The sequence below is a fragment of the Sycon ciliatum genome, chromosome 1 (assembly GCF_964019385.1).
Source record: "Sycon ciliatum chromosome 1, ocSycCili1.1, whole genome shotgun sequence".
NCBI classification, from domain to species: Eukaryota; Metazoa; Porifera; class Calcarea; order Leucosolenida; family Sycettidae; genus Sycon; species Sycon ciliatum.
The window spans coordinates 17,136,873-17,151,704 of NC_088643.1; the positions used below are offsets into that span (position 1 = coordinate 17,136,873).

Below are 14,832 nucleotides of genomic sequence, written 5' to 3' on the forward strand. Positions count from 1 at the left end.
TGTCTGTGCTGAGGCCACTGCTGTGATGTGGTGTTCATGATCGTTGTCATTCTGCCAAGTGTCTGTGCTGAGCCCACTGCTGCGATGTGTTGTTCGTGGCTGTTGTCACTCTGCCAAGTGTCTGTGCTGAGCCCACTGGCAGAGTGTGTGTGTATGGTTGTGTACTCGTGGAGTTTAGTGGTGTGTTGGTGTGAATGTCATTCACTGTAGCTGGATTCTGGCATGCCTATATTGAATTAAGTTACATGTACATGTAAACCCACGTGTCCTGTAGATGTGTGCTGTGAAACTATTCTGTGAAACCGTACTAGTCACAAAGCACAGTTTTCTGTGCTGCGTTTACCCATTGTTTTACCTTACTCTGGCATCATGCAGTGCGAGGCCCTTGTGTGCCTGATGGCTTGACTGCCGCATGGGCTTAGAATGATAGATTGCGGTGGTATGATGTGTGCAGTCTTCGTTTTCATCCATAGCTGATCTGTGTTAATTTGTTGTTGCTGCTGTTGTTGCTGCTGTTTTTGCTGCTGTTTTTGCTGCTGCTGCTTCTTGTTGTTGTGTACATAGCTAACAGACCGGGACCAGTTGATCAGTCAGCTGCGCGACCAGGTGGTTGGAGTGTCGGACGGGGCGAACGAGCAGGTGCGTGTTGTGCTGCCTCGGGTCAAGGGTTTGGGGTGCTAACCGTCCGCATGCGGAGACAGCTCGTGCCATGTGCATACGTAGCTAGCCAACGTTATGTTGCACCGTGACTTCTGGCCGCATTGGCATTCCACGAGTGGTACCCGTACAGTTCTGACACATGCCAATGTAGAAATTAAAAGCCGCTCGTATTGTTGTATGCAGGTACTCATTGTGGTGTTGTATACGGGTATTCAGTGTGGTGTGGTATACATGTACTTACCTTGCTGTACTGGTGCGTTCACCTGGCACTCTTTCCCGTTCAAGTGAGGGTTTGTGCCTTACAGTTCTTGGCATTGACACCTAACTTCACGCCGCCTGGCTGCTCATGGCTGTTGTTGCTCTTGCTGCTGCTGCTGCTGTTGTCGTCTCGGTGTCGTCGTTGTCATACTCCACTGCTGCTGTCCATCCATCCATGGTCTCATGTTACTTGTGCTACCCTCCTCTCTGGTCCTATCATTCATGACTGCACTGCCAATGGCCATGTTCTTCCATCTCGCCATGGTGTCATGCCTGCAACCACTGCCAGGCCAAAAAGCACAGTCATGCATACGGAGAGGTGGCACGCTCGCTGGAGGAAACGATCACCACGCTCAGGAGAACTCAGGACGAGGTTTGTCGCGTTTGCGCTGCCATTCCCTGCCATTACAGTGTCAATGCCGCTGCCGTAATAAATTATCATGTCACAACGCTGCAGTTGAAGTACATGTGCTGTTTACTTTTAAGTCATGGCATGCTTTGGCATTGTTGCGTTGGTCCCTGTGTGTATGTGTTGATTTTGTGTTGCTTATCTTGTTGTCCTGCCATGACACTGTGTGTTTGGTGTTTGTGTGAGCATGAATATACAGTACATAAGGGGCCATCCGGCATTATCGATAATTTTCACGAAACGAAAAAGTTTAGTTAGGACCCCCCCCCCCCCCCCCCGAACGAAAAATAGATTGACTTCACAGCTAGAATGCATTGATGACTCACATATCAATAGTTTTCAAACCGGAGCTCTCCTTGACCCACCCACCCATAAACGAAACTTTTCCTTTTCATGTAAAATATCGATAATTATGGATGGCACCTGATGCAGTACCGTCACTGTGTGTGCATTCGAATTGTGGAATCCTGCCGGACTGGCTGAGTGTTTGATTGTTACTGCTTTGTTCTACCTTGTTCGGACTTTGCTTCTTTGCGGTACTACTGTGCGTTCTAGTGTCCGAATCTCATTCCTTCTATTTCCGTCTTGCGTGTGTGACTGGTCGTGTCTGTGTCCAGGTTGTGGAGAAATCCACTAGCCTGAGTCGACTTCAGGCGCAAGTGTCGCAGCTGGAATCGGAGAAGACGAAATTGCTTGAGAAGGTATGTGCGCTGACCTGTGCCACAGTACCTATCAATCGTACAGAGCTTGTTAGGATTCTTGATCTGGTCACCTTCTTGTTGACCTTCTACAAGAACAGCATTACAGACCTCTCCAAACTGGCTGCGAATCTTGTTAGATCTAGACTAGCACTCCCTTGGAGGCCACATACCCTTTTGTACACCCTGCCCGTTAAAACCATGCTAAATCTTCATCTCCGTAAGCTTAAGTGTGGTACGTTGTTGTATTGATTGTCGCTGTTCTCTAGGGCTCACACAGCACCGAAGAAGTAGCCAAGCTCAACATTTCCGTCGAGACGTTACAGCAGGAAAACAAACTCTGTCTCGAGCAGGTCAGTGTTGCAGCGCTGATCTGCGGTTAACTCTCCGCGGAGATTGTTGCCGTTGTGGCTGCTTTAGTATGACTACCTTCTCTGTGTATCGTTTTACACTTCCCTTCTTACACAGTAACACCTACCCATGCGTTTTTTTGCTCACAAGTATTCGTGTACATGTACTGGTATATCCTAGAGCTTGCAGCTTTGTGATCCGCATACTTCAGACTTGTTGACGTCTTCTATGGCTAAAGAGTGTGACCTACTGTGATTTCTGTTGTTAGCCTGTGTCTTGGGGAAACCCCCTAACTGATGAGGAGCTCAGTGGGCCGTGTAGCGGGGTAGCCCCCCCCCCCCCCCCCCCCCCCCGGCCCGGGACGAGAAAAGGGAACCCTTGCAGCAATGCTTCTATGATGGCAAGACTCAGATTTGACCCTGAAGGATTGTAAAGGATGCGAGTTGTCGTAAAAAGTCTTGTTCGTTACCGCTGCCCTTTCATTTGTGTTTAATCTTGGTGGTGCTGTGTGCTTTTCTCGTCGTAGATTGCAAAGCTTGAGGATACGAATACTGCCATCTCAGCGAAAATGACGGTCCTGCAAGAAAATTTGAACCAAGAACAGGAAGAGGTATTCATACAATAGATCTCTCCTGTTTTGTGCTCTACTATTATTTGTAGACATGCAACCAAGAATGTGTAGCTTGCAGGAGAGTGCATAGGTGACCAAATTATTTAGAAAAATGCCTGTGTGTGTCTGTGTGTGTGTCATTGTGTGTGTCATTGTGTGTGTCATTGTGTACTGACTAGGTGGATACTCTGAATGAAGCCAAGAACAGCCTGCAAGCCTCTGTTGACCGCCTGCAGGAGCAGTGTATGGCACTGGAGACTGCCGAGGTAGGTAGCGGTACTTTCCCTGACTCTACATGTCCAGCACTGCCTGTGCCCTAATCCCAGTGCTAAGAGAGACCACCTGGTTATCCCTGCCACCATATCACAGTTGAACATGCCTTGATGCACTGCCGGTCTGTAGAAAGATCAGCTTTCATGCCATCATGGTCACCACAGCAGTACAATGTGAGACCACCGGTCTTACGGGTTTTTCTTGCTGTTGCCACAGCATGTTTGAACATGTGTTGATACAGCGCCGGTCTGTGGAGAGATGTATCTATCATGGTTACCACAACGCATTTGAACCTGCGTTGGTACAGCTCCGGTCTGTGGAGAGATTTATCTATCATGGTTACCACAACACATTTGAACATGTGTTGATACAGCTCCGGTCTGTGGAGAGATTTATCTATCATGGTTACCACAACACATTTGAACATGTGTTGATACAGCTCCGGTCTGTGGAGAGATGTATCTATCATGGTTACCACAACACATTTGAACATGCGTTGGTACAGCTCCGGTCTGTAGAGAGATTTATCTGTCGTGGTTACCACAGCACGTTTGACCATGTGTTGGTACAGCGTCGGTCTGTAGAAAGATTAGCTATCATGCCATCATGGTCACTACAGCACATTTGAGCCGGTGATGACAAGTGCACACTGCCTGTCCTTAGACTGAAATATATGGCCTATCTTGACCACTGCAGCACGTTTGACCACCTGTCCAAAGAAATAACTTAAGGCACCATGGGACTGTTGTTAAATGCAGGGCGTAACTCGTAGACCCTGCGATGCTTTGCTCACATCAGTGTGCAATGTCTATTTTTAAATTTTTAGAAGCAGGTTAGACCAGTTTTTTAATCTTTGACCACTTGCTGGTGAGCTGATCTACTCACCTCCCACCGCTTTAGGAGCTGCATCTGCGCCTTGATCCTTGAAGGGTAGTGGCGGCGTTCCTACGGGTGCGGAAAACTCGGCCTCTAACCGAGTTTGACGCGAACCGTGAATTAATTTTTAATTTTTAGGCAGTGTCTTCACCTGGCTAGGCAAGCGAGTCTGACTGGGTCTTGAAAGTCTAGCTGCTTGGACGGGGTTGGTGTGTGTGTAGTATTGATTTGAGTGGCACCTGGCACCTCACAGAGAGTCTAGTAACACTCGACTATGTTTTGGTTTCGTCTGTGTTCCCCGTGCAGTATGACAAGGTGGAGCTGCAGGCTGAGGTCGAGACGCTTCAGCACCAGCTGCATGTGGCGAGAGCCGAGGTGCGGGTCGCTTAGAACTGTGTGAATTGTATTGCATTTGTATTTATGGGATTCTCCATGGGTGTCAGCCTAAATCAGGGAGTCTCCGTGTGTGTGGGATGTGTGTGTGGGGGGGGGGGGCATGTACCCATTTGTAAAGGTGTGGGCTTCTGCTACTGTGCTTTGTCTACCCTGTATCTACGTGGTACCATGTAGCACTAAGACGTCAACTCTTTGTGCATTGACAATTCCACGCCACAACGAAGACAGTCCTTCTTCGCTTGCTGCTGATTATTGTTTTTGGCCACCGATTATGCTCCATGCATTTCGAGTTGAGCTTTCTATCATTGGATTGCTGTCTGGTGTATCAACCCAAGTGCTTTTACTTCGAAGCAGCATTGATTCTTTCTTCGTTCCTGTTCTTTCGACCGCAGCTGTCCGAAAACGAAACGTCACTGGAGAAGCAGCACGCTGACCTAGTTGAAATGGAGGCCACGTGTGCACGCCACAAGGACATGGTAAGCCATTCTACAAATGAGATTTGCTGATGGGGGCGTGTACTCTCGGTTTTTACAAAAAACATATGCCGTCCATTGTTGCTGTTGGTGACGAATGGATGCAGTGGTGTATATGCTGTGTAGATTCACATTGAGCCGTCTGCAGGTGGTGGGTTCATTTTAGTCAGCATGTCATTGATAATTGATAATTTGATATGTGAATATGGTAGAACGAGGCATCAAGTTTATTGCGACTCACGCTTACACGATCATGAGACTGGTAAAGGCACTGTGTGAACAAAGGACTAACTCTACTGTATAGCTCTCCCTCAGCTTTGAAGACATGAAGACGCATAGTTGCTGTTTGAACTGACCTACAGTTACAGGTCCACTACAGTCCATTTCAAAACTATAGACGCGTACCTAGGCAAAAACCGTTATGCCAGCATCTATACCACATAAAATCTGTGATCACTTTGTGCATAAAATTTTCCAAATTGGGCGTCTGTTATCCAATCCTTTAGAAACTATATGAGAGTAATCGTGGAGCGATCCTGAGCAATATTCCGAAAACTATTCTCAAAAAGTTCCAGCCGAATTTGAAATATTTCAAAAACCCTACGCGTCTATAGTTTTGAAATGCACTGTAGACCATTTTGCCTGCTAATGCTCGTTGTTACCGTTGTCCTTGACTGTTTGTATTGCAGATCCAGGCACGCGACGAGGAGATCGAGCGCCTCAAGGAGAGCGACGCGGACGAGGAGCTGGAGCAAAAGGTTCAGGAGCTGGAGTTGCAGCTGTTGGACATGAAGGATGACGTGTCCAATGCCAACTGTTCGCTGCAGCAGAGCCAAGACGAGGCCGAACAGTGGAAGACGACGAGCGAGGCCAACGAGACCAACCTGAACCGCTTCAAGTCGGAGTGTGAGCGTGTACGCCAGCTGCTTGTCCTGAAAACGGAAGAGCTGCAGACTGCCCAGGACCAAGCGAGCGAGCTGGAACGGAATCGCACCAAAATGCTCCAGGAGGTGGGTGTAGATATGTGTGCAGCGGCTGTGGACTCTTTCTGGCTCATTTCCTATAAGTCCGGATTTGCATAGCCGAGGTGAAGTGGGTTGTGAGCCTTTCAACACAGATTTGTTCAGTTTCTGTCTGGCTATTTGAAGTATTCTAATGAGATATGATTATGGTGATTTGTAAGCCTCTTCGAATTACATAGTTGCACTTGTATCAATTGCAGGTACTGTTGCCTCGGTACTTCAGTCAACGTCGTTTCAGTTTAATAGTGAAGTGTCTCTTTCGCTGCAGCGTGTTTCCTACCTATCGTGCTATTCAATTTTATAGAATGTTTTCAGCTTATGCACCTCTATGTCGGGCATCGTTTTCTCGTCAGGTCCATGTGGAGCGAGACCGGGCAACACAGCTGCAGATCGAAGTCAATCTACTCCGACATCATCGCAGTGAAGTGGAAGAGTCAGTAAGTGCGTTGCCCATACCCAGTGGCATGGCTGTGCATTAATCACTAGAATACTACCATGTTTTTGCAGAGTGCTCTAACTCCCTTTTTGAATTACTGAACCTTGTAAACAAGTGCTGTAAAACATGTAATTTTAGGTGCATTAAAATTTCGGTGCCAGGGACCTGTCAGGTTTCAGGTGTAATGTAGAATTAGGTGACCAGCGTTCCGTTCACATACAGTGCATGCTCTAGTGCCTTTTAGGTGTAATTTAAATTTAGGTGCCTGGTTTCTCTACCGAAATCACTTAAATCACTTTAAAAATTATAGTTACACCGAAAATTACATGTTTTACAGTACTGTATCTGGTGTAAGCATCACTGATGGCCCTGTGTCCATCGTATGCAAGTGAAACCTGCTCGAGTAACTACCTTGTCTGCAGGAGCACGCTTCTTTGGCACTAATCAAGTGAAGCTTGCTGTGAACTGACTGTCCTACTACTGCTGTTGCTTTGTGTTTTGCGTTCAGCTAACACGGGAGTTGGAGTCGCTGCGATCTCATTCCAACTACATTGCCAAGGCTGATCAGCTGTCTCGAGAGGTTAGGAAGTTGAGCTGTGTGTTATCTTCATTATTTGTGAGAGTACTAGTCTCTTCATTATTTTTGATAGTACTACCGTATTTTCCGGAGTATAGTGCGCACTTTAGATGTGCTATTTTAGGCCCTAAATCGCAGGTGCGCACTATGCTCCGAATATGAAATGCACGTACTTCAATGAAGATTGAAGTGCGCACCCCCAATGAAGATTGGGGGTGCGCGTTATACAAAGGTGCGCACTATACTCCGACAAATACGGTTGTCTCTTCGTTGTTTTTTTTGCACGGGTACTTAATATCTAACCGTAAGCCTTGAGAGTTTATAGTATCCATTCCGTACTAGTGTCACCTATCTCTCTCTCTCTCTCTCTCTCTCTCTCTCTCTCTCTCTCTCTCTCTCTCTCTCTCTCTCTCTCTCTCTCTCTCTCTCTCTCTCGCTCTCGCTCTCGCTCTCTCTGCTCTGTATTATCTAACTGGTGCTGTTTCTGGTTTCGTTTAGTTGACAGATGCTGGCCAAGAGCTCACTCAACTGAGGCGGTCGTTGGCAGCAGCAGAAGAAGAACACGACAAAGTGATAGCGAAGGTAATGCATTTCTGTTGTTCTTGCTGTGTATTCGTACGGAAACAACAGTTGACCAGTTTGAGAACTGGTCTGTTGTAGAGTCGCTGTCGCTGATGCCTGGAATCTAAATCACGAACTGATCGTACTAAAGAGTACAGAAGAACATGGATCTACATGTACTGCCCCGTAAAATTGCAATGCATTAACTGCCAATCGCCATATCGGGATAGTACCACGATACCGTTAGCACTTCAGGATAATACGGATATGTTCAGCTTTGATCCTAATCATACTAGTCACAGCATTGTGATTTGTCAACTGTATACGTGTATAAGATTTACCTTCGGAACTGATGTCCTTATTGAGTACTTCTCACAGTGACTTATGAGACCTGGATGCCAACATTGCATAACTGTTCCATCCCTGGTGAAAATCGTTGGAAGTGTATTGGAAATCGCATCCAGTTCAGCAGAGCTTGTTGTGAGGCATAGCGAATCGATACTCTCCCAGGTTGCTGTGGCTCTTACAATCCTTTGTGTGTGTGTGTGTTTGTGTGTGTGTGTGTGTGTGTGTGTGTGTGTTTGTGTGTGTGTGTGTGTGTGTGACAGTGTGTGTGTGTGTGTGTGTGCCCGCCTGTCGGTGGGCATGTCTGTGTGTATGTGTGTGTGTGCATGTATGTGTGTGTGTGCGTCGCACGTTGCCGTTTGTGCACACGTGTTTGTGTGCTGCTGCTGGGTATATTGAATGTGTACAGCTCCGTGCTGAGCAGGACCAGAATGTCAAGTTGCAGGCGCGCTGCATTGCTGCCGAGAACTCCGCTCGCAAGTCTGCCGAAGCAGCCGAAAGCAGCAAGATGGAGGCGCAGAATGCCGAGCAGCAAGAACTTCAGCAGGTCAAGCAGACCAGCGATATCTTAACGGCCGAGGTGAGTGATACGGATGTCCTATGGAGTTCCATGCTTATTTGAAGTCTATGGAGAAACCAGGGTTTCAATGTACGTGTGTCGGTTATCTGTTTACTGTAATTTCACAAATTTTCGGTGTACTTTATTTTCAGTACTTTCGGTGCGTCTGTTTCATACCTAAAATTTCAATACAGCAAACAAACACTAGCACACATAATCCAATAGGAAACTGCTTCTCTGTACCTAAAATTTCTGTTCACCTCACCTGGCCTTTTGACCATATACCGAAAATATTGAGCACCAAAAATTTCTGAAACTTGACTACTTTGAAATCGGCGTTTGGCATCCATGTGCTAGTTAGTCTGCACAAACTGATTGTGTTTCTAGTTGAACACTTGCCTTTTGAGAGTATCTGAGGGCGCATTAACTTATGGTTTTCTCATATGGCATTTCACGCTGTGCTGATTGTCTTTCCTCTTTGCAGCTGACCCAGCGGCAGACGGTCATTGATGTGCTGCGTAAGGAGATTGACGACCTTAAGGTCCAGTCTCGACTCAACGTGCATGAGCTCAAGCTGAAGCGTCTCCGAGTGCAGCAGATCGACCAAGACGTCGACGCGCAGCGCATTCAGAACTCGGTGCTCCGGGAGAAGGTGAGGCGCTGCTGTGGGTCGGACGTGATGTACCGTACTTTAAAAGACGCACTAAGTCTTTATACACCGGTGATTCACCCAGAAAAAGCTTATACTCCGATGGTCAAATTCACGGTGATAAACGGAGTAGATGTCTGTATTTCGTGACAACACATCTGGGTGCGGCTTATGCTCTGGAAAATACGGTAGTGTTTACCTGCTCCTGTCACCAGGTCACCCCGTAGCATGCTAGCATGTTAAATAAGCCGGTTTGACGAGTTCTGCCCGCGCGTGTGTGTGTGTGTGTGTGTGTGTGCGTGTGTGTGTGTGTGTGTGTGTGTGTGTACATGAGTCTGCCCGTATGTGTATGTGAATCCGCCCGTGTGTATGTGTGCGTGAATCTGCGCCTGCCTCTGCATAGATCATGGCCCATGAACGTCAGCAAACGATGCTCGAGGTGGCACTAGAAAAATCGCAGGAGGAGGTAAGTGCGTGTGTGAATGGCTGATAGAAGCTCCTTGTATTCCTGGCTCTATATGTGTGCTTAGTGATACCAAGAGTACATAACCAAGAGTGTGCAACTCGACGACCCCCCCCCCCCCAGCCTATGGCAGAATATTTTGTGACATCAGTCTTTGGCGGCGGTTTGGCTCACTGATGCCATCATGCATAGCCAGAGATCAAAGTACAAATGATTTGTACATTACAGCTACGGTAGTCGAAGCAGAACAACGGACGATAGACCGATGTGTCTTGAACCTGATGAACTCTCACCGTATCTACAAAACAAGCAGGAAAACATACGCACTGCATCATACTTCTGCCAGAGAATGACACAAAAAGAAAAATTGGCCGTGGTTGAGCCCATCGCAGCTCAAGATAGGAGTTGCACACTCTTGGTTATGTATTACTCTTGGTGACACTGGTAGTGTACGGATTTGCCGGAGTGGGATGTTGAGAGCATTGTGTTCCGTTCATGGTCTTTCCGGTGTGCTGTGGAGGTGCTGCCCCGTGCAATTCCTCTGCTTATGGATACCGTAGTGTCGCGTATAAAAACAGGTGCTTACGGCCGTATTAGCCGGGGTTTCAAACCATGCTTCTGTTCAAAACATGCTTCTGTTCAAAAGTTGCTTCTATGTCAACATCATCAGTCTACACTGTGCAGTGCATACTGCCACGCATGTACTTGCACATGTACTTTTGTACAGAGCGGCTTCTATTCAAATAATGCTTCTGTGTCATGGCACCCTTCGAAAAAATCGACTTACTCGAGTCATGCTTCTATACAGGTCATGCTTTTATACGCGACACTGCAGTACACGAAATAAAACAGTGTGTGAACTTCTCTTCGCTGGCGGATTATCATCGCTCAAACATTTCATTCGCTTTCATCTGGTTGTGGACTGTCTCACACTCATTGTGTATGTGATCCGATGTCTGTGCTCTTTCCTGCAGCGAGAAAAACTCTCGCAAAAGATCACAGAGCTTGTGAGTGCGGCTAGGCACCCCAAGGCAAACAATGCTCTATCACAGAAGGTAGGTGTTGCTGAACGTAGTCTCTCTCTCTCTCTCTCTCTCTCTCTCTCTCTCTCTCTCTCTCTCTCTCGCTCTCTCTCTCTCTCGCTCTCTCTCTCGCTCTCTCTCTCTCTCTTTCTCTCTCTCTCTCGCTCTCTCTCTCTCTCTCTCGCTCGCTCTCGCTCTCTCTCTCTCTCTCTCTCTCTCTCTCTCTCTCCCCTCTCTCTATCTATCTATCTCAATCTCTCTTTTTCTCTCTCACACACACACACACACACACACACACACACACACACACACACACACACACACACACACACACACACACACTCTTTCTTCTTTAACATTGAAGTTGTTGGTCAGGTAGAGCTTACTTCTGGTTGGTGAAATACAACAGATGTCCTTTGAAGGTTGTGATCAGTGACTACTTCTTCGTCATGGTCTATGCTCTCTGTTCTGTACTGTGTATGCATGTGCGTATGCTTTTGTGTGTGTGTGTGTGTGTGTGTGTGCGTGTGTGTGTGTGTGTGTGTGTGTGCGTGTGCATGTGCGCGTACACACAGGCTAGTGATCTAGAAGAGAAGGTCACGCTACTGAGGGCAGCTTTGTCCGATTCCCAGAGCGAGGTAAGTTTCTGTATTCTCATTTCATTCTTGCTCTTATCAGAAATGAACCCGCTTTGCCCCCCCCCCCCCCCCGCGCTCTCTCTCTCTCTCTCCCCTCCCACTCTCACCTTGCACTAAGAAATGTGGTGCATAGGCGCGAGTTAGCCTACCTGTAACTGTGGCGGGTATGCCGATCGTTGTCGTCACTCCACTCTCACCGTCTGCCATTGTATGCCTGTCCTGTTGTCTGTCCTGTTCTGTTTGCCACTGTGCGGTGCTCACTGCCACGATCTGTGTGTAGTTCCAAAGCCTGCGACAGCGTTATGGTGATGTCCAAGCAGAGCTGGAGGCCTCTAGGCAACGTCACGCAGCTGAGGTACATGCTCTTGTTTACTTGTAGTTAGGTCTAGGGCACCATTGCCGCTGAATGCACCGCCCTTGCATGCCTCTGTAACTGCCATGACAACTTACCCGCGTGTACACAACATCATCTGTCATCGTCATCACACCTTGCCTGCATGTACACAACATCTCCTGTAGCTGCCATCAGGGGCGGATCCAGACCCCAAAGCTGAGGGGTGCGAGGATGAAACTTACATATTTTCTTTTGCAGTAGTAAACCAAAGACATAGTATGTTATGTGTGTTACTGTATAATATCATAATTACACATAGCACCAAGATGAGTAGTATGATTAGTTACACATTGAATGTCAAAATTTACAAGTAATTTACGTCGATGGGCAGTCCATGCGGTTCGAAGGCTTCCCAACATTATCTAGGAGCGACTTGATGTCATCATTGCTGGCATTCTCCATCAATCCAGCAAATCGCCCAATGTCAAAAGGATGATGGCTCTCACAACGACGCTTAGCAGCAGGCTCCATGGTCTCACCAGCTGGTCCACCAGCTGTGTCCGACATTTTCGCTCAGCATGCACGGAAACGGAGTCGGAACAAGCAGTGAGAATTTGAAAGAAGCTAACACGACAACTGAAACATGCAACGTCAAAAGTAAAGAACTTCGAAGTGAGTTTGTTGCCGGTGAAAAAGTAACAGTTAGTTCCAAAAAAGTTCTATTCCAAATGTGCAGCCCTGGCGCGAGCACGTGTCCAGAACGATCACGTGATTGCACACAAATCATCCGCGGATCCGCGCAGCGAGCCTGGGCCTGGCCTGGCCTGACTTTTTTTTTTTTTTTTTTGGAAAAATCCTGACGGGTTCATTTGCACCCTTCACACCCCCCTGGATCCGCCCCTGGCCATGACAACTTTCCTGCATGTACACCAAAGCCTCTGTCACTGCCATGGCTACTTCTTTCCAACAGTAGCTTCAGTTTTTGGATGTTAGTCGGTCTGCCTTCAATGTATTGTGTATGACTATGGCGTGCGTGTACGTGTATAATTATATGTGTGTGTGTGTGTGTGGGGGGGGGGGGGGGGGGCAATTTATCGTCTTCTGAGAATGACTACTGACATTGTGTATGTGTGCGCGCGGTGCGCTTGTGTGTGTGTGCGTGTGTGTGCGTGTTGCATTACAGACGAGTGTTCTCGAGGCTGAGCTCAACAACTTGCGTTCTGAGCAGAACAGCGCGGACGGTGTCCATCACCAACTTGTAAGTAGTATCTCTGCTTCTGTTACCGCGTTACCCCGATTATAAGTCTCAACCCACTTTAGGTCTGAACCAAATTGTGTCAATACATTCAGATGAGCAGGAAGTCACACTCGATTGTAAATCGCACCCCTTCTTTGTTTTTGAACTATAAAAAGGTGCGACTTGCATTCGGGGAAATGCGGTAGGTGTTTCTGTTACACTGCACATACCGTGATGGCAACTGAAATCCGACCCCTGATTTGTTGTACTCGAGTGCAGTACCGACTCTAGCGGTCACGATTAACGTTGGTAGTGTACAAACGAGTGCTGGGTTTTTGCAATGTGAGTGCACCGAGCTGGGGTCGTCGGATTCCAGTCGCCACCCCACAGTGAGTGCGTTCGATTACACACTTGAATCGATTCATGAATCCATTCGCATCCATTCAAGTCGTTCGATTTCAAGTCAGGAGCCCTGGAATCGATTCGGAATCCATTCCCTCTATTCACATGGGGTGATGTGAATAGCGCGAATCGCATCATGAATCGATTCGTGAATCGATTCGCGTGCATAATCGAACGCACTCAGTATAACTATACTGGCAAGAGTTGCCTGATGATTGCGAGAGCATGAAACTTGAAGTAGCAGCAAACAAGCCCTTGATTGTCCTTGTTGTTCTGTACTGGCAAGAGTACATAAGCTCCCAAGAGTGTGCAGTTCTGAGGTCAACCGATGGCGAAAACTCACATGTGGTCTAGTGTGCCCGTTGTACGCTTGCTTTTTTCTGAATGCTGTGCCCTGGGTGTGTGTGTGTGTGTGTGTGTGTGTGTGTGTGTGTGTGTGTGTGTGTGTGTGTGTGTGTGTGTGTGTGTGTGTGTGTGTGTGGTGCTGGTGCTGGCGTATTGTACTACAGGTCAGTCAGCTGCAGACGACAGTGAACACGCTGGGCGGTCAACTGGACAAGGTGTCTCTGCAGCGCGACGAAGCCAGCGGGGACTCTGACGACGCAGACGAGGTGGATTGCTAGTTGATACATGCATGCACGCACGCACGCACACCAAACGTATACGTCATGTGCATGGCAATCAGTGTTGTTGTTTCGTGCATCTGTTGCATGTTGTGCTTACACTCTACTGTGGAGAAGCAGCAGTAGCAGCAGCAGCAGGCATCGCCACATCGTCACTACAATCTGAGTACGCGTGGATGCGTGCGCATTCTACTGTAGCTTGTGGGACATCGAGCTGTCTGTATGGTCTGAGTGTGCCTACACGGTTGCCAAGCAGCTGTCCAGTCATGCAAGAGATTGCACCGATCCTATCGGCAGCTGTACCTACCCACCGTGCGCTATTGGAGGTGCTGCACTGCTAGAGAAACGCATTGAAGTCAGGCTGTAGGAATCATCGGTGTCGTTTGTTTGGCCAGCATCTGTGCAGCTCTGCTCTGCTCACCTCTGGCCATTCATGTATGCGGTGCGCTATTACCAGCCAGAACGCCATCTGCAGTACTGCTGTCTATCGCTTGCCATCCGATATGTGTGTAGATTCTGTATACTTACTTTGCTCTCTATCGAGGTAACACTGTTTCTTTCCATGGCCATCGCTTTGTAGCTGTTCGCTTGGTAGACCTCTTTTAAAATTGTTTTGGAAGATTTCACTTAGAATTGCTACGAGTACGCATACGCAAGAAGCATTGGCCTATATGTACCACCGACGTACCAACGGACTAAACTCTGTACCAGAATCTGTCTGATCGGATCTGGACCTTTATAACTGCAATAATAACTTAACTTATTGTTTGAAATGAAACGTGTGCTGCGCGGTATGGAGCTGGACCTGTGCGGCTCCTCATGCTATTATAGCTTCTTTATTTCTGGGTTCGTTTGTTTGTGTCTTCGGTCGGTGCACTGTTGCCCAGCATACGTGTTTTGTCTGGCTTGCCATTATAGTAGACGACGCTCGTCCCGCTTTTCCTGGTCCGGCGTTAGTCA

The 14,832-nt window shown here is 47.7% G+C and overlaps 1 protein-coding gene across 5 annotated transcripts in view; it reads left to right on the forward strand.

Annotated features, from left to right (window-relative positions):
* The window catches only part of LOC135815441 (uncharacterized), a 38,414-nt gene that overhangs the window by 16,225 nt on the left and 7,357 nt on the right, over nt 1-14,832 (forward strand). For 3 of the 5 annotated variants that reach the window (XM_065328746.1, XM_065328740.1, XM_065328762.1), the window contains 20 exons: nt 565-639; nt 1,208-1,291; nt 1,945-2,028; nt 2,295-2,378; nt 2,903-2,986; nt 3,166-3,252; nt 4,442-4,510; nt 4,924-5,007; nt 5,694-6,014; nt 6,380-6,463; nt 6,971-7,042; nt 7,538-7,621; nt 8,355-8,525; nt 8,989-9,156; nt 9,557-9,619; nt 10,591-10,671; nt 11,214-11,276; nt 11,557-11,631; nt 12,794-12,868; nt 13,759-13,860. In XM_065328746.1, coding sequence (XP_065184818.1) covers nt 565-639; nt 1,208-1,291; nt 1,945-2,028; nt 2,295-2,378; nt 2,903-2,986; nt 3,166-3,252; nt 4,442-4,510; nt 4,924-5,007; nt 5,694-6,014; nt 6,380-6,463; nt 6,971-7,042; nt 7,538-7,621; nt 8,355-8,525; nt 8,989-9,156; nt 9,557-9,619; nt 10,591-10,671; nt 11,214-11,276; nt 11,557-11,631; nt 12,794-12,868; nt 13,759-13,860 — 2,010 coding nt within the window. The remainder of the gene's footprint in view (nt 1-564; nt 640-1,207; nt 1,292-1,944; nt 2,029-2,294; nt 2,379-2,902; nt 2,987-3,165; nt 3,253-4,441; nt 4,511-4,923; nt 5,008-5,693; nt 6,015-6,379; nt 6,464-6,970; nt 7,043-7,537; nt 7,622-8,354; nt 8,526-8,988; nt 9,157-9,556; nt 9,620-10,590; nt 10,672-11,213; nt 11,277-11,556; nt 11,632-12,793; nt 12,869-13,758; nt 13,861-14,832) is intronic. The other 2 variants (XM_065328754.1, XM_065328770.1) reach the window with 1 other exon arrangement.